The sequence below is a fragment of the Leucoraja erinacea genome, unplaced genomic scaffold (genome assembly GCF_028641065.1).
Source record: "Leucoraja erinacea ecotype New England unplaced genomic scaffold, Leri_hhj_1 Leri_104S, whole genome shotgun sequence".
Taxonomy (NCBI): Eukaryota; Metazoa; Chordata; class Chondrichthyes; order Rajiformes; family Rajidae; genus Leucoraja; species Leucoraja erinaceus.
The window spans coordinates 164,675-183,730 of record NW_026575286.1 but is presented as its reverse complement, the minus strand read 5'-3'; the positions used below and the strand labels follow the sequence as shown (position 1 = coordinate 183,730).

The window sequence follows — 19,056 nt, the reverse complement described above, 5'->3', positions numbered from 1 at the left end:
AAGACCCTGAACAACTGCAGTAGAATCTCCCTGCTCCTATACTCATATTATATGAAGTTTGTACGCTCTCCCCGTGACCTGCGTGGGGTTTCTCCGTGTTCTCACTGGTTTCCTCTCACACTCCAAAGATGCACAGGTCTGTAGGCTAATTGGTTTCGGTAAAAATTGTAAATTGTCCATAGTGTGTAGTATAGTGTTAGTGTATGGGGCACGGACTCGGTTTCCACTCCGTATCTCTAAATTAAACCACTAAATATTTTACTTTAACAATTTCTGTAATAGAGTCATAGAGTCGTAGAGTGATACAGTGTGAAAACAGGCCCTTCGGCCCAACTTGCCCACACCGGTAAACAATGTCCCAGCTACACTAGTCCCACCTTACCTGTGCTTGGCCAAACCTGTCTTATTCATGTACCTGTCTAACTGTTTCTTAAATGTTGGGATAGTCCCAGCCTCATCAACTTCCACTGACAGCTTGTTCCATACATCCACCACCCTTTCTGTGAAAAGGTTACCCCTCAGATTCCTATTATATATTTTCCCTTTCACCTTAAACCTATGTCCTCTGGTCCTCGATTCACCTACTCTGGGCAAGAGACTCTGTGCATCTACCCAATCTATTCCTCTCATGATTTTATGCACCTCAACAAGATCACCCCTTATCCCCTTGTGCTCCCAGCCTACTCAACCTCTCCCTACAGCTCAGACCCTCTAGTTCTCGCAAAATCCTTCTCTGTACCCTTTCCAGCTTGACAATATCTTTCCTATAACATCCTATATAATAGCTAAGAAACATTCATAAACTCTTTCAAAACCAAAATCCTTATTCATTTTAGGTATCCCATTAAAAACCCATGTCAGATTTCACTCTATCTAATACAGGGTAGAACAGTATGATTTATCTTACATAATATTTACATTGCGCCCACACCAACAATAAAAATGTGGATATCAAATATGTTTGAAACATTACATCTGGAAGAGATGAGATTCCTCTTAGCAGGTAAAGCAGACCAATTCCAAAAGACGTGGTCTATGTTTCTGGACCTATTACAAGTATGAGGTGCAATAGTAATTTAAATAAATAAATAAATGGTATCAGGACCTGGTAACGGGAGGTAAAACAACAAAAACAGACTTGGTTGGTAGTCCCCTTTCTGCGGAGTTTAATGTTATAATAGAGCGATTGTTCCTATTTTCTTTTTCTTTCTTTTCTAGGGTCTACTTTCTCACTTTACTTCCTTCTCTAACTTCTTTTCTAAGGGGCTTTCTTTAACCAACACTCTTGCACTTCACGACTCTTGCGCACTTTCTTTACTTTCTTTACTTCTATCTTTTTCTTAAAGCTCAAAAAAAATGAAGTGGTACAAAAAATGTATTAAGATATATGTGTTGTGTAGTATTGTAATTTACCATACTTCTAATAAAAAATAAAAATAAAAAAAAATATTTACATTTCCACAAATGTAGATATTATAGTAGCACAACAGTGCACATCGAGGAAGCTCGCAATGCTTTTGATATCGTTTGCATGTCTTTCTTTAATCACGTTAAAAGCTAATTGATTTAATTCTTAATATAACGTTGGAGTATCTGTTGGTGTAAATACGTACAACATAGAATAGTACAAACAACACAGGAACGGGTCCTTTGGCCTAGATCTCTGCTGACATAATCCCAAATGAAATCTATCTAATTTGCCTGCACATGATCCATATCCTCCCATTCCCTGAATATCCATGTGCCTATCTAAAAACCTCTTAAATGCCTCCATCACTACCCCTGGCAGTACGTTCCAGGCACCCACCAATATCTGTATTAAAGTGCTTGCCACGCACATCCGTGTCCAAAGACAGGCCGCTCGATTTGTTACTAACACCTATGAGAGAGAAGCGAGTGTGTCACCAAACTTCTGAATTCTCTGGGGTGGAACCCTCCAAGAGACGTGAAGCTCACCGTTTTACTTGTTTTTACAAAATGTTAAATGGTCAGCTAGACATAGATCACAAGACCTACACCAACCCCAAACCAATTAGGAGCAGACGAGGGCATTCGATCCAATTTGTGATCCCAGCTACAAAGACAGATGTGTACAGCAATTCGTTCTTCCCACGCACAATTAAAGCATGGAATAATCTCCACCCAACTATAGTTACCCAACCAGATGCAACTAAATTTAAAGTAGCACTTTCTTCCCAATAACCCTTTCTGGCTTAATCCCTCCCTTCACCACCTCCAGTTTAAATTCCAGTTGGAATATTTTGGAGGACCAAGTAACCAAGAACCAAGAACATCTCCTATAAATTTTGCCCACCTCATCTTAAAGCTACGCACACTAGATCTTGGCATTTCCATTCTGAGAAAATGGTTGACTGTCTATGCTATCCATGCCTCTTGTAGTTTCTATCAGGTCTCCCCCCAACCTCCAACTCCAGAGAAAACAATCCAAGTTTGTCCAATCTTTCCCTATGGTTAATACCCTCTAATCCAGGCAACATTCTGGTCAACCTCATCTGCATCCTCTCCAAAGCTTCCTCACTCTCCCTGTAATGGGGCGACCAGAACTGCATACAATCCTCCAAATGCAGCATGAACAAATTCCTATAAAGTTGTAACATGACTTCCTGACTGTTCAATGTCCCGACTGATGAAGGCAAGCATACAATATGTCTTCTGTACCACTCTTATCTGCTTGTGTGGTCACTTTCAGGGAGATATGGAGCTGGACTACAAGATCCCAATGGACATCAAATATAAATAAAAATGTATAGTACTTGACAGTGCAGCATGTTCTTGCCCATTGCTTCCTCGGGAGTGGAGTCACTGGTTCAATTCCACAATTACACCTTGGTAGAAAGGCTTGCAAAGGTTTTGCAAAGCTAGCGACTGTCACAGAGACGGGGACGGGGAGAACCAAATTACCAGGAGAGCCTTGTTGTACTTAAAAGCTGCTGGCTCAGGGAAAATGATTCCATTGAGCTGATATTTAGAAGTAGGATATAGACTCAGCAGGTAAGGCAGCATCTCTGGAGAAAAAGGATGGGTGATGTTCCAGGTCTGGACCTGACCCTTCTACAGAGTCTGGAGAAGGGTCCCGACCCAGAACGTCACCCAACCTTTTTCTCTAGAGATGCTGCCTGAGATGCTGCCGGCTGGGTTACTCCAGCACTTGCTGTCTATCTCCGGTAGAAGCCAGCATCCGCAGTTCCTTTCTACACATTTAGAAAGTGGAACGTAGGAAACAAATCCACAAATGCCAAGAAAGCGCGTGTTCTCTCGCTGGATAGATTCTGCGACACTTCTCACACCGAGTCTTGCATTCGTCTTTCAGGTGGTTGAATTCTGTGATAACAAGACTCACAATGCTAAAGCACCCAACATGCAGAACAAAATGTGCAATTACAGGAGCACTTGGGACGTGATCAGCAAGTCAGATGATTTCAAGAATAACCCTCCGGCTAACATTCCATCCCTTGTGCCGATAATAACTCTACTATATGTCAAGGACCGAGTGCTGTGCTTAGTTCTCGATGACTCTGGTAGCATGGGCAACGTATGTCCCAGTACGGAATAGTAGTGTTGGTTTAAGTTAAGGATATCTATTAGTATACCCCTTCATAAGTTCATAAGTTCTAGCAGCAGAATTAGGGCATCCGGCCCATCAAGTCTACTTCACTATTCAATCGTGGCTGATCTATCTTTCCCAGTCAATCCCATTTCTCCTGCCTGCTCCCCATATCCCCTGATACCCGTTCTAATCAAGAATCTGTCAATCTCCACCTTAAAAATATCCATTGACGGCTTGCACAGACTTCTGTGGCAATGAATTCCACCGATTCACCACTCTCTGACTAAAGAAATACCTCCACATCTCCTTTCTAAAGAAATGTCCTTTTATTCTGCGGCTGTGACCTCTAGTCCTAGACTTTCCCACTAGTGGAGACATCCTCACCACATCCATTCTATGCAGGCCTTTCACTATTTGGTTTCGATGAGGTCCCCCCTCGTCCCTCTAAACTCCAGCGTGTACAGGCCCAGAGGATCTCCAGTTTCCTCCAACATTCCAAAGACATGTAGATTTGTAGGTTAATTGGCTTCTGTAATGAAGAGGAATTTCTTTAGGGTGCTGAATCTGTGGAATTCATTGCCACAGATGATGGTGGAAGCCAAGTCATTGGGTGTTTTCAAAGCGAAGATTGCCAGGTAAGGGCATCAAATGGTATGGGGAGTTGGCAGGAGAATGGGGTTGAGAGGGAAAAATAGATCTGCCATGATCGAATGGCAGAGCAGACATGGCAGGCCGAATTTCTGCTCGTATGTCTGATGATCTTAAGGTCATAAGGCATAGAGGTGGCATGGTGGTGCAGAGGTAGAGATGCTGCCTTACAATGCCAGAGAACCGGGTTCGATCACAACTACGGGTGCTGTCTGTATGGAGTTCGTATGTTATCCCCGTGATCGCGTGGGTTTTCTCCGAGAACTTTGGTATCCTCCCACAGTCCAAAGACGTACAGGTTTGTAGGTTAATTGGCTTGGTATAAATGTAAAAATTGTCCCTAGTGTGTGTATGATCGTGTTAATGTGCGGGGTTCGCTGGTCGGCTGGTAGGCGCGGACTGGGTGGACCAAAGCGCCTGTTTCCGCGCTGTATGGGGCGACCATAATCATATTGTTGAAGCATGTAGTTGGCTGCTTCAGCAGAAGTCTGAATTTTGTATCTTTCTGAAAACAGGGAAATCGTATTGCTAGGCTCCGACAAGCAGCGTCGATATTCCTGCTGCAGATCATTGAGGAAGGGTCCCAGGTTGGCATCGTAACTTTTAATAGCGTGGCAACTATTAAAACACAGCTGAAAACAGTTGATAGTGAAGCGGTTCGGAAGGAACTGATAGGCTTCCTGCCTCCAAGCGCATATGGTGGAACAAATATTTGTGCAGGGGTTCGATCTGCTTTCCAGGTAAGTCCGAGAGGAGTTTTAATTTCACTTTCCATGGTAATCGTTGCAATCGTTTTCCAGCATTGACGCAGCGATGATTGTTTTCCAGGTCCTTCGCGGAGATGACAAAGCTACAAATGGCGATGAAATAGTTGTGCTGACCGATGGGGAGGACTATTCTATAAACACTTGCTTCAACGAAGTGAAACAAAGTGGAGCTATTGTCCACACCATCGCATTGGGACCAAGCGCAGCCAAAGAACTGGGAGAACTATCAATTATGACAGGCAAGAAATAGGTCTCAAAGTTTAGTTTGGTTTGGTTTAGTGTATTTTTCAGTGCGGAAACAGGCCCTTTGGCCCACCGAGTCTGTGCTGGTCAGCGATCCCCGCATACTTACACTGTCCTACACACACTCGGGACAATTTGCTATTATACCAAGCTGATTAATTTATAAACCTGTACAATGTTTGAAGAAACTGGAGCACCTGGGGAAAATCCACGCAGGTAATGTGGAGAACGTACAAAATCCGTAGACAGCACCTGTAGTTAGGATTGAAACCGGTCTCTGGCGCTGTGAGGCAGCAACTCTACCACTGCGCCACCGTGCAACTGTTTGTGCTGATGATGGAGGGAACTGAGGTACAGGATTGTGGATGGGGTGAGAATCGTACAGGTGGCTTTCATCTGGACGGGGCCAACGTTGTTTGGAAATGAACCTGAAGAACACTTCGGCCAACAAGTTTCTAGCACACAAGATTATCCCATCAATGTGTCCGCTATTTAGACTCATAGAGTCATACACCACCGAAACAGACCCTTTGGCCCAACTTGCCCATACCGACCAAGATGCCCAATCTACATTTGAGTTTGAGTTTAGTTTATTGTCATGTTTAACGAGGTACATTGAAAAGCTTTTATTGCGTGCTAACCAGTCAGTGGGAAGACTATACATGATTACAATCGAGCCATCCACAGATGCATGATAAAGGGAATAACGTGAATAACGTTTAGTGCAAGATAAAGTCCAATAAACTCCAATCAAACATAGTCCGAGGGTCACCCACAAGGTAGATAGTAGTTGAGGACTGCTCTCTACTTGTGGTAGGATGGTTCAGTTGCCTGATAACAGCTGGGAAAAAAACTGTCCCTGAATCTGGAGGTGAGCGTTCTCACACTTCTGTGCCTTTTGGCCAATGGAACAGAGGTGAAGAGTGAGTGGCCAGGGTGCGGACTTGTCCTTGACTGCGCTGGTGGCCTTACCGAGGTAGCGTGGGATGTAAACGGAGTCCATGAAGGGAGATTGGTTTGGGTGATGTTCTGGGCTATGCCCACGATACTCGACAATTTCTTGCGGGCATCTTCGTTGCATTCAGTTCATCCCTCGTCAGCTTTATTATTGAACCGGACTAAGTGGGACCTGTTGGGTCCCAGTCACCACTGTGGGGGGGGGGGAAGTGTGTATGTGGGCGGGAGGGGTTTGTGAGGGGGGAGAAGAGATGAGGGGGGGGGAGTGAGTGGGTGTGTGTGGGGGGGGTGTGACGATATGGGAGGGGGTGGTTTGGGGGAGGGGTGTGTGTGGGGTAGGTGTGGAGGAGAGGGGTGTGTGTGTGGGCGGGGAGGTTGTGGGGGCGAGGGGGGTTGTAGGTGGGGGAGAGGTGTGTGGGGGTGATGGGGGGTTGTAAGGGAGAGGGGCTTGTGGGGGGGGGAGGGGGGGTGTTGTGGGGGGATGGGGAGGAAGGTTGTGGGCGAGAGGGCTGTGTGGGTGGGGGATTGTGGGGGGAGGGGGGTATGTGTGGGCAGAGGGGTTGTGGGAGGGCAGGGGGGGTGAGTGGGGGGGGGTATGTGTGGGCGGAGGGGTTGTGGGGGTGAGAGGGGAGTGGGTGGTGGGGGGGGGGTGGGGGGGGTGGGAGGGAGGTGTGTGTGGGAGGAAGGGGCGTGGGGAGGGGTTGTGGGGATGGGGGGGTGTGGGGGCAGGGGTGTGGGGAAAGGGATTGGGAGAGAGCTGGGAGAAAAGATGGAGGGTAGAGCCATGGGGGAAGAGTGCGGTAGCATGGGGGAGGGGGGCAGGAGCCAGCGAGGGGGACCAGAGGGGAAGGGGTTGGGGGTGCGATGGGGACTCACAGGGTTGTTCTCCTCCGCCGGGATCAGAATCTCCGCTTTCCATTTGGTGACATTGACGCCATCTCCGACTCTTGGCTGGGCCTGGTTGGGTTGGGTCGGGTCGGGCCATTTCCGGTCCCTCCCTCAGAAAATTGTGTCCGGTTGGAGACCTCCACCGGCCATCCAGAGCCTCCCGTGGAGTGACAGTAGACGGGACAAATCCACGCGCCGCTGAATGGCAGGAGAGGCAATTGATCTGCGCACGCGCGGTTTAAATTTTTTTTAAACCTCAATAACTCTTACCAACTTCCACCAATTGGAACAAAACTTGGTGCTATCACAGCATAGGAGAACATTGAGTAAGCTGGAGGAAAATCGTAGCGCTATCGCGCACCGTTTTTGCACAAACCGGAAGATAAGGTCAGTTTTAGTTATGTATAGATAACATGATTGATATCTTGTGTAAACATTTTCCCTTTCAAGAGTCAAGAGTGTTTTATTGTCACATGTACCGAAATGGATCAATGAAACTGTTAATGACCTCTATGTTAACACTACAATTTTTTGTTCTTCAATTATCAGATGGCTTACAGTTTTCGGCCACAGATAACGTGGATGAAAATGGACTAGTTGAAGCATTCACCGGATTAGTATCAGGCAATGGTGACATTAACCAGCAGTCAATCCAGGTTTGATTCATTGAGCAACATTCCAGACCATGTTTGCTGGAAATAACTGCCTCCCCGGATTAAAAAAATTTCTTCTCTTTGGTTACAGCTTGAAAGTTCTGGAAAGCTCATCAGCAGTAATAGTTGGTTAAACGGTACAGTTTTCATTGATAAAACCGTTGGGAACGACACGTTCTTTGTAATGACGTGGGTGGGAGGTACACCATCCATCTTAGTTCGTGATCCTCGGGGAAAGATCTACAATGATACAAGCTTTGACATAGACAACGGTTTGAATACAGGACGACTTGCTATTCCTGGCACTGCAGAGGTATGTCATGGTGTCATAGAGTCGTACAATGTGAAAACAGGCCCCTCTGCCCAACATATCCTAGCTACACTAGTCCCACCTGCCTGCGTTTGGTCCATATCCCTCCAAACATGTCCTATCCATGTACCTGTCTAACTGTCTCTTAAACGTTGGGATTGTCCCTGTCTCAACTACCTCCTCTGGAACCTTGTTCCATACATCCACCACCCTTTGTGTGAAAAAGTTACCCCTCAGATTCCTATTAATTCTTTCCCCCTTCACCCTAAACCTATTGTATGTCCTCAGATCCTCGATTCCCCTACTCTGGGCAAGAGACTCTGGGCGTCTGTTAATCCTGGCTAAATTGGACCAGCTAGGGCTTCAAAATGCGGTTAAGTTTCAGGGTTGCTGGGAGATTTGGTCAAATTAGAATTACTCTCTGCAGAGCTGGGACAGGCTGCGGAGAGGTGCCAGTGTGTCTGAAGCTTAGATACAATTTGCAAAGAATGGGAAGCCCTACAAACCCTGCCAATCTGGTGCAAAAAGCATAGAATGGATTGGCTGGCTGCAAACCAGACATACACCTTGTAAATAGTTGTAAATAATGTTGCAGAGTTTGACTTTGCCAAGTGTTGATTAGATGAGGTGTTGAGCCTTGTCTGGGTTTTTGGTAATCAGGGTAAATGTTTCCTAGGTACACAAATGTTTCCTAGTTGACTTCATCTCGAAGTCCGTTGTGAATACAATGTATTGAACTGTTGTATCATTGGGTTAGGGAAATGCCTGTTATGTATGGGGTTAATCGATATCTGTAATTGGGTGATTAAGAGACCACCCCCATGTGGTTCAGCCCCTCAAGGTCCCGGGACACATAAAAGTCCGTGATCATGAGGCCCAGCGTCGATCTTCTGGAAGAGCGCTCAGGACCGCGTAACCTTCTGGAGTGCCTCTGTCTGAGCGAGGCCTAGAGGGCTTGAACAGGCAGACGCGAGGATCGAACCCGCGGTGGGATAGGTACAGAGTGTGATCTGTGACGCACTTTTGGTAAAATAAAATGTAGTTTCAAGTGCTTGATTCGGTGTTTTTACTGAAACTAGACTGGGGGGAAGCTTAGAAACGAGCAATTATCATGTCTACCTGATCTATTCACGCCAAAAACCTTGGCGTGATATTTGACTCAGCACTGAAGTTTGACAAACAAATCAATGCCGTGGTAAAAGCTAGCTTCTTGCATCTTCGGACGATAGCTAAAATAAAACAATTCCTCCAGTTTGATGACCTGGAAAAGATCATCCACACATTCATCTCCTCCCGCCTAGATTACTGCAACTCCCTTTACACTGGCATCAGCCAATCTTCCCTGTCCCGCCTGCAACTGGTCCAAAATGCCGCAGCGAGACTCCTGACGGGCACCCGAAAAAGGGACCACATCACCCCAATCCTGGCCTCTCTCCACTGGCTTCCTGTGCGGTTCCGTATAAACTTCAAGATACTCCTCCATGTCTACAAAGCCCTCAATGGGCTTGCCCCCACCTACATAAAAAGTCTTCTCACCCACCACTCCACCTCCAGGCCCCTCAGATCGGCCGACTTGGGGTTGCCGAATATCCCACGGTCTAGGCACAAGCTCAGGGGCGACCATGCCTTTGCGGTTGCAGCCCCTAGGCTGTGGAACAGCATCCCCTTTCCCATCAGAACTGCCCCCTCCATCGACTCTTTTAAGTCAAGACTAAAGACTTATCTATACACCCAAGCCTTTCCTGACGTTCTCTGAGTGAGGGCTACATGTATATATGTATGTAGTCTGTTTAATTGTGCTATTCTTATAACAAATGTAAAGCACTTTGGCCAACGAGAGTTGTTTTTTAAATGTGCTATATAAATAAATGTGACTTGACTTGACTATTCGTCTCATGATTTTATACCCATGTTTCTTATTGGATTTCATGTTTTCTCTTTTTGTTGATTTTGCTTCGCCCTCTGTATTGCATATTAAAGTGGCGTGATTTTCTATCAGACAGGATCATGGAGATACTCGATGAAGAATGTGGATTCTGCTAAGCAGGTTCTGAGCATCACTGTGATGTCCCGCGCAGCGGATGCTGGTGTTCCACCTGTCACTGTCAATGCTCACATCAATCAGGATACATCAACGTATCCGAGCCCCCTGGTCATTTTCGCAGAGGTCAGTCACGGCTTTCTGCCAGTCATTGACGCTAAAGTGTCAGCCACAGTGGAGCGGGCAGCTGGCAAGTCTATCATCGTTGACCTTCTGGACAATGGCGCAGGTAAACGCACGTGAAAGAACGAGAAGGAAGCGACTATAACGAATCATGCCTGTTCCTTTCCGAGAGCTACAGAGCATAACAGGCGTTGAAGTATGAGACAAAAAGCTGGAGTTATTCAGCACCTCTGGTGAAAAGGAATAGGGTCTAGACCTTGAGGTATAATTGAAGTGTAGACATGGTTCAATACAGGAAATGAGGCAACCATTCTGTGCGCGGCATTTTCCCACAAAAGAGCTTCAGCTTCCGTCAGGATTAAGGATGACTTCCTTCCTTCCTCTCTGGTTTTGAGGCCTCAGAGATGACTGATAAGGCTGGTGTAGGAGCTAGACTCTTCCACAGATGGGCCGGTTCTGCTCCTATCAGAATCAGAATCACACTTTATTCACCAAGTGTGTTTTGCAACATACGAGGAATTTCATTGGCCAGGTCAGTCATACAATTAAAAGCAACAGATCACTCAAAAACACATTTTAACATGAACATCCACCACAGTGACTCCTACACATTCCTCACTGTGATGGAAGGCGAAAAAAAGTTAAAGTCCTTCCTTTTGTTCTTCCTCGGTCCTCGAGCCCTCTGTTGACGTGACGATCTTGACTCCCGTAGCCGGTGGCTTTCAGGCCCTCCATGTCGAGTCGATCAGCTCCTGCATCTGGGGGGATGTCAGCTCCCCCGCGCCGGGCAATCGAACCTCGCGTCGGGGCTGGTTGAGCCTTCCGCTGCATTGGAGCTCCCGACTAGCCTCTCCCGAGACTGCGAGCCCTTGATTGTAAGTCCACGATGGTCGCGGTGGGAGCGATCCCAGGCAAGTGATCTGCTCCGATGTTAAGTCCACGGCCCGCGGTGGGGCTCACGACAATCCGAAGAGGCCTCCAGCGATGGTAGGTCACAGAGCCCGGGAGAAAGTGATCCGAAACCTGAAAACAAGTTTCCCTCAATCCCCTCCCCCCCCCCCCCCCCACCCCACCCCTTCCCCCCCCCCCCCCCCCCCCCCCCCCCCCCCCCCCAAAGCCCACATCCCAACCCCCAACCCCCTCCCCGCCCCCACCCCCCCCCCCCCCCCCCCCCCCCTCCCCCCACATAATAAAACATACCGAAGAACATTAAACAAACTTTTAACGCACTAAAAAATAACATAAAGAAAAAAAAACCGAACAGTCTGCCGGCAGGGCTGCCATCTCCCCGGGCCCCTGGTGGTCTTATCTACTATCACTTATGAAATGAAAATTCTTTGGGAAGCAGCATTTGTGGAGATTGCTCTATAGTCCGATTTGATTGCAGCAATGTGATAATGGTCAGATAATCAGAGGTTTGAGTACTATAGCTAGGTATGTTACAATACTTACCTTCGGCGGCACTGCAATTCTGCCACTGGACGTAAGCGCGATTTTGGCGCGTTTGGGGGGGGGGGGGGGGGGGGGGGAGGGGCGGGTTTAAAACGCGTTTTTTTTCCGACCTGGTTCTGAATTATATTTTGTTGGAGTGCAAGATGTTGCTAAAGAGTCGTTCCGACGGTCGTTCTGTGTGTTTTTTTAAAAATTCGCCAGACATGTTAATCGCTGGAATGATTTTAAAATCAGCTTCTGAAGCCGTCAATGCCGACAACGGGGCCAGATTTTATGTAGGGGACAGGTAAAAGAAAGCAGTTTTTTTTTGTATAAAAGTGTTTCTTAAGATGTATTTAATTCACATTGAAACAGTGATTTAGTCCCCGAACAAACCGGCAGTGTATTTGCTGCCAATATGGGGACTAAATCACCGCAACCTCAACGTTCCAAATGGTCCCGTTCCAGAAAATCCCACTCGCAAGTTGATTTAAATGGCCATTAATTTACAGGTATTAAACATTAAATTCCTTCCATTTGGCCTATAAACCCATGACAATGAGATTTAAAAAATATGTTATATTCTGAATTCTTGCGTGAATGTTATTTGGACACTTAGGCTATTTAAAAATGTTAATCTATTCTTAAGAAATGGATAGATGTTCTGGTAATTGAATTTTGTAATTAGCTACAATTAGGTAACTAACTAACTATATGCTTTAATTTCAAGTCATCTAAGTAAGATTGTTTCATATTTGTTTCAGAATGTTTCAATCTATAATAACTGAAAATTTCATTCAGTTCTCTTAAATTTTAAGAAAGTTATGGGCTTTTAAATGTTCTCGATCACAGCTTTTGAAGTCAATGAAAAAGCAATAGGGAACAAGATGCCAATTTCCAAGTATGAAAATGGCCATAGCTTTTTTAATACTGAAGATATAAAAGCGAACTAGGTGTCAAATTAAATTTCTTTTTATGCTTTATCTGATGGGATAAATTAAAGACTTGATTTTTAAAATCTCAAAATTTTGTAACATTGCTACTATAGCAATGTATTAAAGGATGTTCTAAACAAAATTAACATCGTAATTTCCTGTGCACGCCATTATATACCCTTTATTTGCTTTGTCTTCAGATCCTGACGCGGTTGAAAACGATGGCATTTATTCTAGATACTTTTTTAATTTTGATGGAAATGGACGGTACAGCTTCAAAATAAATGTTCAAGGAGAAGATGGAGTGACAAGATTATCGGCCAGAAGGCATGGTCGTGCCCTGTACATCCCTGGATATGTGCAGAATGGTAATGTATTGATGGATAAATGCTACACATTGATGTTGACAGTATCACCACCTTAGCCCAAGTGCCATTGGGACTCTTATGGGCCTGTCCCACTTAGGCAACTGCTGGCGATTGTCATATTCGTAGCAGGTCGACGAAAAACCGGCGACTGGACTAATGGGCCTGTTCCACTTACGTGAATTTTTAGGCGACTGCCGACGAATATGACAATAGAATTCACCGAAGTCAGCACCGGTGACAACCTGCTTCACCTGGCAACAACCTACGACATCCTGGCGATAACCTTACTTAACCTGGCGACAACCTACGACAGCACCTACGTCAAGCTACGCTCATGGGCGTCAAACCCACGGTCACCACTGTTGCCGAGCATTTTTCAACATGTTGAAAATCCAGCGGCGACCAGAAAGACGCTATGACTCTTTGGGCTACTGAGGAGACTGCTCACGACCATACAGGCGACACCACGGCGACCACCGGGGACCTTGTGGCGACAGCCTAGTCGCCTGAAGTTGCCTAAAAAATTGCCTAAGTGGGATAGGCCCATTACCTTGCTATCCCTAGACTTGACAAACTTCAAGAACCAGGCGACATAGGTTTAAGCTGAGGGGGGAAGGATTTGATGTGAATCTGAGGGGTAACATTTTTACACAAGGGTGGTGGGTGTACGGAACAAGCTGCCAGGGTGTACGGAACATGCAGCCAGGTGCTATCGCAACTTTATAGCAACATTTAGACAGGTGCATGGATAAGACCGGTTTAAAGGGATATGGGCCAATCGCAGGTAGGTGGGACTAGTGTAGTGGGACATGTTGGCCAGTGTGAGCAGGTTGGGCCGAGGGTCCTGTTTTCACACTGTAAGACTCAATGACTCTAAATGCCATGGTCTCAAGGACAATCTCCCATCCTTCATATTCCCATCTCATCTCATCCAGTATCCTGCTTCCACCTACATTCCTTCCTCTGGTCTCACACATTCTGTTTTTTTCATCTTTGTCCTTTGTCCAGTCAGTGCCCAGTGGGGTGCCACAAGGCTCGGTGCTGAGTCCCCAGTTGTTTACAATATATATTAACGATTAAGGCGAGGGAATTAAATGTAACATCTCTAAGTTTGCGGATGACACAAAGCAGGGTGGCAGTGTGAGCTGCAAGGAGGATGCTATGAGGCTGCAGGGTGACTTGGATAGGTTAGGTAAGTGGGCGGAAGCATGGCAGATGCAGTATAATGTGGATAAATGTGAAGTTATCCACTTTGGTGGCAAGAACAGGAAGGCAGATTATTATCTGAATGGTGTCAGATTAGGAGAAGGGGAGGTGCAACGAGACCTGGGTGTGCTTGTACATCGGTCACTGAAAGTAAGCATGAAGGTACAGCAGGCAGTGAAGAAAGCTAATGGCATGTTGGCCTTCATTGCGAGAGGATTTAAGTTTAGGAGCAAGGAGGTCCTACTGCAGTTGTACGGGGCCCTGGTGAGACCTCATCTGGAGTATTGTGTGCAATTTTGGTCTCCTAATTTAAGGAAAGACATTACTGGTATTGAGGGAGTGCAGCGTAGGTTCACCAGGTTAAATCCTGGGATGGTGGGACTGACGTATGATGAAAGAATGGGTCGAATGGGATTATATTTGATGGAATTTAGAATGATGAGAGTGGATCTCATAGAAACATATAAAATTCTTGGACAGGGTAGATGCAGGAAAAATGTTCCCTCTGTTGGGATCCAGAACCAGGGGTCACAGTATAAGAATAAGGGGTAGGCCATTTAGAACTGAGATTAGGAAAAACCTTTTCACCCAGAGAGTTGTCAATCTGTGGAATTCTCTGCCACAGAAGGCAGCGGAGGCCAATTCACTGGATGTTTTCAAGAAAGAGTTGTTTAGCTCTACGGACAAAGGGATATGGGGAAAAAAGCCAGAACGGGGTGCTGATTTTGGATGATCAGCCATGATCATATTGAATGGTGGTGCTGGCTCGAAGTACTAAGTGGCCCACACCTGCACCTATTTTCTATGTTTCTATGAACCCCTATCAACCCATCCCCCCTTGCCTGTGTTCGTGCTTTGTCCTGCTCCTTCTCTCTTCCTGCCTTCATCCTCTTCCCTACAATCAATCCATAGAAGGGTCCCGACCCGAAACGTCGCCAATCCATGTTCTCCAGGGATGCTGCCTGACCTGCTGAGTGACTCCAGCATTTTGTGTCATTTTTAATGTAAAGCAGCATCTGCAGTTCCTTTATTCTACATCCAGTACCCTATTGTCCACTTGTCCATTGCCCAGTGTCCTCACTGCATGATAACACTCGGAAAATCACAATATAAAATAAATACCACACTTGTGATGAAATCCTTGTTAACTCTTAGCCCCCCCGTCCCCCCCAAAACCCTGCCTCTATAAGGCAAGAGTCTCTCCCGAATTCTCAGGTCCTCTGGCGCTGGTCATTCATACATTTATCTCTTTCTGGCCTGCCTCAATGTTTGAGGACGTAAAATGTTTGTGGGTGCCTCCTCCCACTGTTCCCCTTTCCATTAAGACGTTGGATCACCCCTCTTAATATCAACAATATTTCACGTGTACCAAGGTACAGTGACAAGCTTTTTCATTGCGTGGTATAAATACAATTAAGTATATTCTATAGAGCAAAGGGGGAAGATATGGAATGCATAATACAGTTCTCAGCATTGTAGTGAATCAGTTCTACAGACAAAGTCTAATGCCCACAATGAGGTAGAGGTGAATCAGACTGTACCCTAGCTTATGTAAAGAGAAGGAAATAAGCTGTTCCTGAGTCTGGTAGTGCATGCTTTCAAGCTCGATACTTTCTGCCAGATGGGAACAGGGAGAATAAGGAATAACCGGGGTGGGACAAGACTTTGATTGCGTTGGCTGCTTTTCCAAGGCCCAGATGGAGTCAACAGTGTTTGTGAGATGGATTGGGCTACATCTACAACTCTCTTCAATTTCTCATGGTCTTGGACAGAGCTGTTTCAAAACCAAGCTGTGATGCAACCCGACAGTACGCTTTCTACGGTACATCTGTAGATATTTGTGAGAGTCATTGGAGACATGCCAAATGTCCTCAGTCTCTTCAGGAAGTAGAGGCATCTTGACTGCCACATCAGTGTGGTTGATCAACGACAGATCATTGAAGCTCTCAACCGAGATGAGAAGAACTTTTTTCACGCAGAGAGTGCTGAATCTCTGGAACTCTCTGCCACAGAGGGTAGTTGAGGCCAGTTCATTGGCTATATTTAAGAGGGAGTTAGATGTGGCCCTTGTGGCTAAGGGGATCAGGGGGTATGGAGAGAAGGCAGGTACGGGATACTGAGTTGGATGATCAGCCATGATCATATTGAATGGCGGTGCAGGCTCGAAGGGCCGAATGGCCTACTCCTGCACCTAATTTCTATGTTTTCTATGTTTCAACCATTTCCACCTCGGCACCATTGATGCCGACTGGGGCATGTACTCCACATTGCTTCCTAATCGTCGATAACTCGTTTTTTCATCTTGCAGCCAGCGGTGTAATTTCACAATAGATTTTAGATATCTTGATCCTTTTTCCGAAACGTGGCCTTTTCTTTTTCTTTTAGGACAAATTCAACAAAACCCATCTCGGCCACCGTCCATTGGTGACAACACTCAGAAACTGGGAAGTTTTCAGAGAGTTAAATCAGGTGGCACCTGTTTAGTAAGTAATGTACCTACAGGATCTATTCCTGACGTGTTCCCCCCGAGTAAAATCATGGATCTTAAAGCAACAATAGTCCACGATAACATACAACTGAACTGGACAGCGCCAGGAGACGATCTGGATCAAGGAAATGGTAATTCAAAATTATTATTTAATGTATAAATTATTCAATCGTTCAATGGTACTTTATTGTCAGATGTACCTATGTGCATTGGAACTCTTTTTTTTGCATACTGTTCAGTGACAATCCTGCGTTTGAGTTTAGTTTATTATCACATGTACCTCTGTAGTGTGGGGATATATTGCACCTTGGATGTGGAGAGGATGTTTCCACAAGTGGGAGAGTCTAGGACTAGAGGTTATAGTCTTAGAATTAAAGGACGTTCCTTAAGGAAGATGAGGAGGAATTTCTTTAGACAGAGGGTGGTGACTCTGTAGAATTCTTTAGCCACAGAAAGCTGTGGAGGTCATGCCAATCTATATATTTAAGGCCGAGATGGATAGATTCTTGCTTAGTACAGGTGTCAGGGGTTATGTGGAGAAGGCAGGAGAATGGGGTTAGGAGGGAGAGATAGATCAGCCGTGACTGAATGGCGGGGTAGACTTGATGGGCTGAATGGCCTAATTCTGCTCCTATTACTTATGATCGTGACCCGGTTCTTCCCTAACAAAATCTGAGTGAATATTTTATTAGCATGTTACAATAACAAAGTTTGAGTGGTCTTTCTTTTGTGAATTGACTTGCTTTCATGTTCTTTTCTCTTCTTTGTTTAGCATCCCATTATGAAATAAGGATGAGCAACAACTTCACACAGCTGAAAAATCATTTTCAATCGACTCACAAGATTAATACCACTGGGTTGAATCCTCAGACTGCAAGCTCCAAGGAATCGTTTTTAATCTCTGAGAATATTCAATTGCAAAACGAGACTGAAATCTACTTTGGTATCATTACATTTGATAAGGCAAATCAACCTTCAGCGTTGTCGAATATAGCACCGGCTGCCTTGGTAATGGCGAATCCAGTTCCACCTACGTCGACCAGCCCACCAAACCAGTCGACCAGCCCACCAAACCAGTCGACCAGCCCACCAAACCAGTCGCAGCCACCGACAACAGCTCATTCACCTCGTCGAACCACATCCGTGCACCCTGGCTCATCCGTGCACCCTGGCTCATCCGTGCACCCTGGCTCATCCGTGCACCCTGGCTCATCCGTGCACCCTGGCTCATCGTCCCAACCTAATAACTCTCTGGTGACTGATGTTACAGCAATTGTTCTGGTAGTTTGTTGTCTTGTTGTTGTCGTAACTCTGATCATTGCCATAACCGTGTGCATTGTGGCTACCAGAGCTCGTAAGAGAGTCTCACCCAGTTAAGACACTTGCCATCAGTAAATGCATAAGTTCCAGGAGCATAATTACACCATTCAGCCCATCAAGTCTACTCCGCCATTCAGTCATGGCTGACCTATCTTGCACTCTCAATCCCATTCTTCTCCCCACCTCCCCATAAATTAGAATTGGTCGTCCTTGACTTCATTTTAAGTATTCATCACAAGCAACAAAAATCGATTGTTCATTTTATTATTTTACAACATTTCTCAATAGTTAGTTTCTCAATAAATGATTGTTTTTCTCAATAAATCTCCAACTAGTTTGAGCAGAGACGACAACATCAAAAGCCTTCAAGCCAATTTGTATTAAATAAGTATTTTGAAGGTTTGTTAGAATAGCCCTAATTTTTCTATGTGACTCCAATTTTCTTTTGTGTTTTGGGCTGACATTTTACAACAACTGATTCCTTAAATTGGGTACAAACTATGTGTCCTAGAATTTTCCTTGTAACACCGGGTTTAAGCCATTACCTGCAGTTTTGGGACCCTGATTTGAGAACTATATTCTGCACTCTGTGAACAATTCTGAGTTAATTGCAAAATTGGCAATTGATAATAAATGCGCATCATCAGAATGTCTGTATTGATATAGTCCTGCTATCAGTATACCAATGCTATGTGGTAAACGGTGTATGAAATGATCATAAACGGACACAAAATGTTGGAGTAACTCAGTTGGTCAGGCAATATCTAAGATGAACATGGTTAGGTGATGTTCGGATCGAGACTCTTCTTCAAACTTCTTAAAGTAAGCTAATGGTTTTTACTATGATTGGGTTTTATCTTTGGTATGTAGCTACACTCTTTTTATTTGCAAAACCTGAACATGACTGTGTAATTATCATTCTATGGTTTTTAAAGAAACAAATATGCCCAACATTCATTCACATCTAATTGTGCCTCAATTGCAAGATAGACTAACAGTTGGTTAATTTCTAACTACACTTCTCATTCCTGTTGCCAATGAAGTTTCTAACAAGAAAGGTGGACTATCTGCCTGTCAGGTACGACAGGCTCTTTGCCAGAACAAGCCTCT

At 45.3% G+C, this 19,056-nt stretch overlaps 1 protein-coding gene across 1 annotated transcript in view; it reads left to right on the top strand.

The window, feature by feature from the left end:
- Window positions 1-18,701, top strand: part of LOC129715175 (calcium-activated chloride channel regulator 1-like) — a 31,782-nt gene extending 13,081 nt beyond the window's left edge. Inside the window, exons 6-14 of the mRNA XM_055665043.1 lie at window positions 3,332-3,553; window positions 4,732-4,956; window positions 5,045-5,222; window positions 7,621-7,727; window positions 7,816-8,037; window positions 10,034-10,304; window positions 12,765-12,932; window positions 16,524-16,757; window positions 17,399-18,701. Coding sequence (XP_055521018.1) covers window positions 3,332-3,553; window positions 4,732-4,956; window positions 5,045-5,222; window positions 7,621-7,727; window positions 7,816-8,037; window positions 10,034-10,304; window positions 12,765-12,932; window positions 16,524-16,757; window positions 17,399-18,003 — 2,232 coding nt within the window. The 3' untranslated portion in view covers window positions 18,004-18,701. The remainder of the gene's footprint in view (window positions 1-3,331; window positions 3,554-4,731; window positions 4,957-5,044; window positions 5,223-7,620; window positions 7,728-7,815; window positions 8,038-10,033; window positions 10,305-12,764; window positions 12,933-16,523; window positions 16,758-17,398) is intronic.
- Window positions 18,702-19,056: the final 355 nt, after the last annotated feature.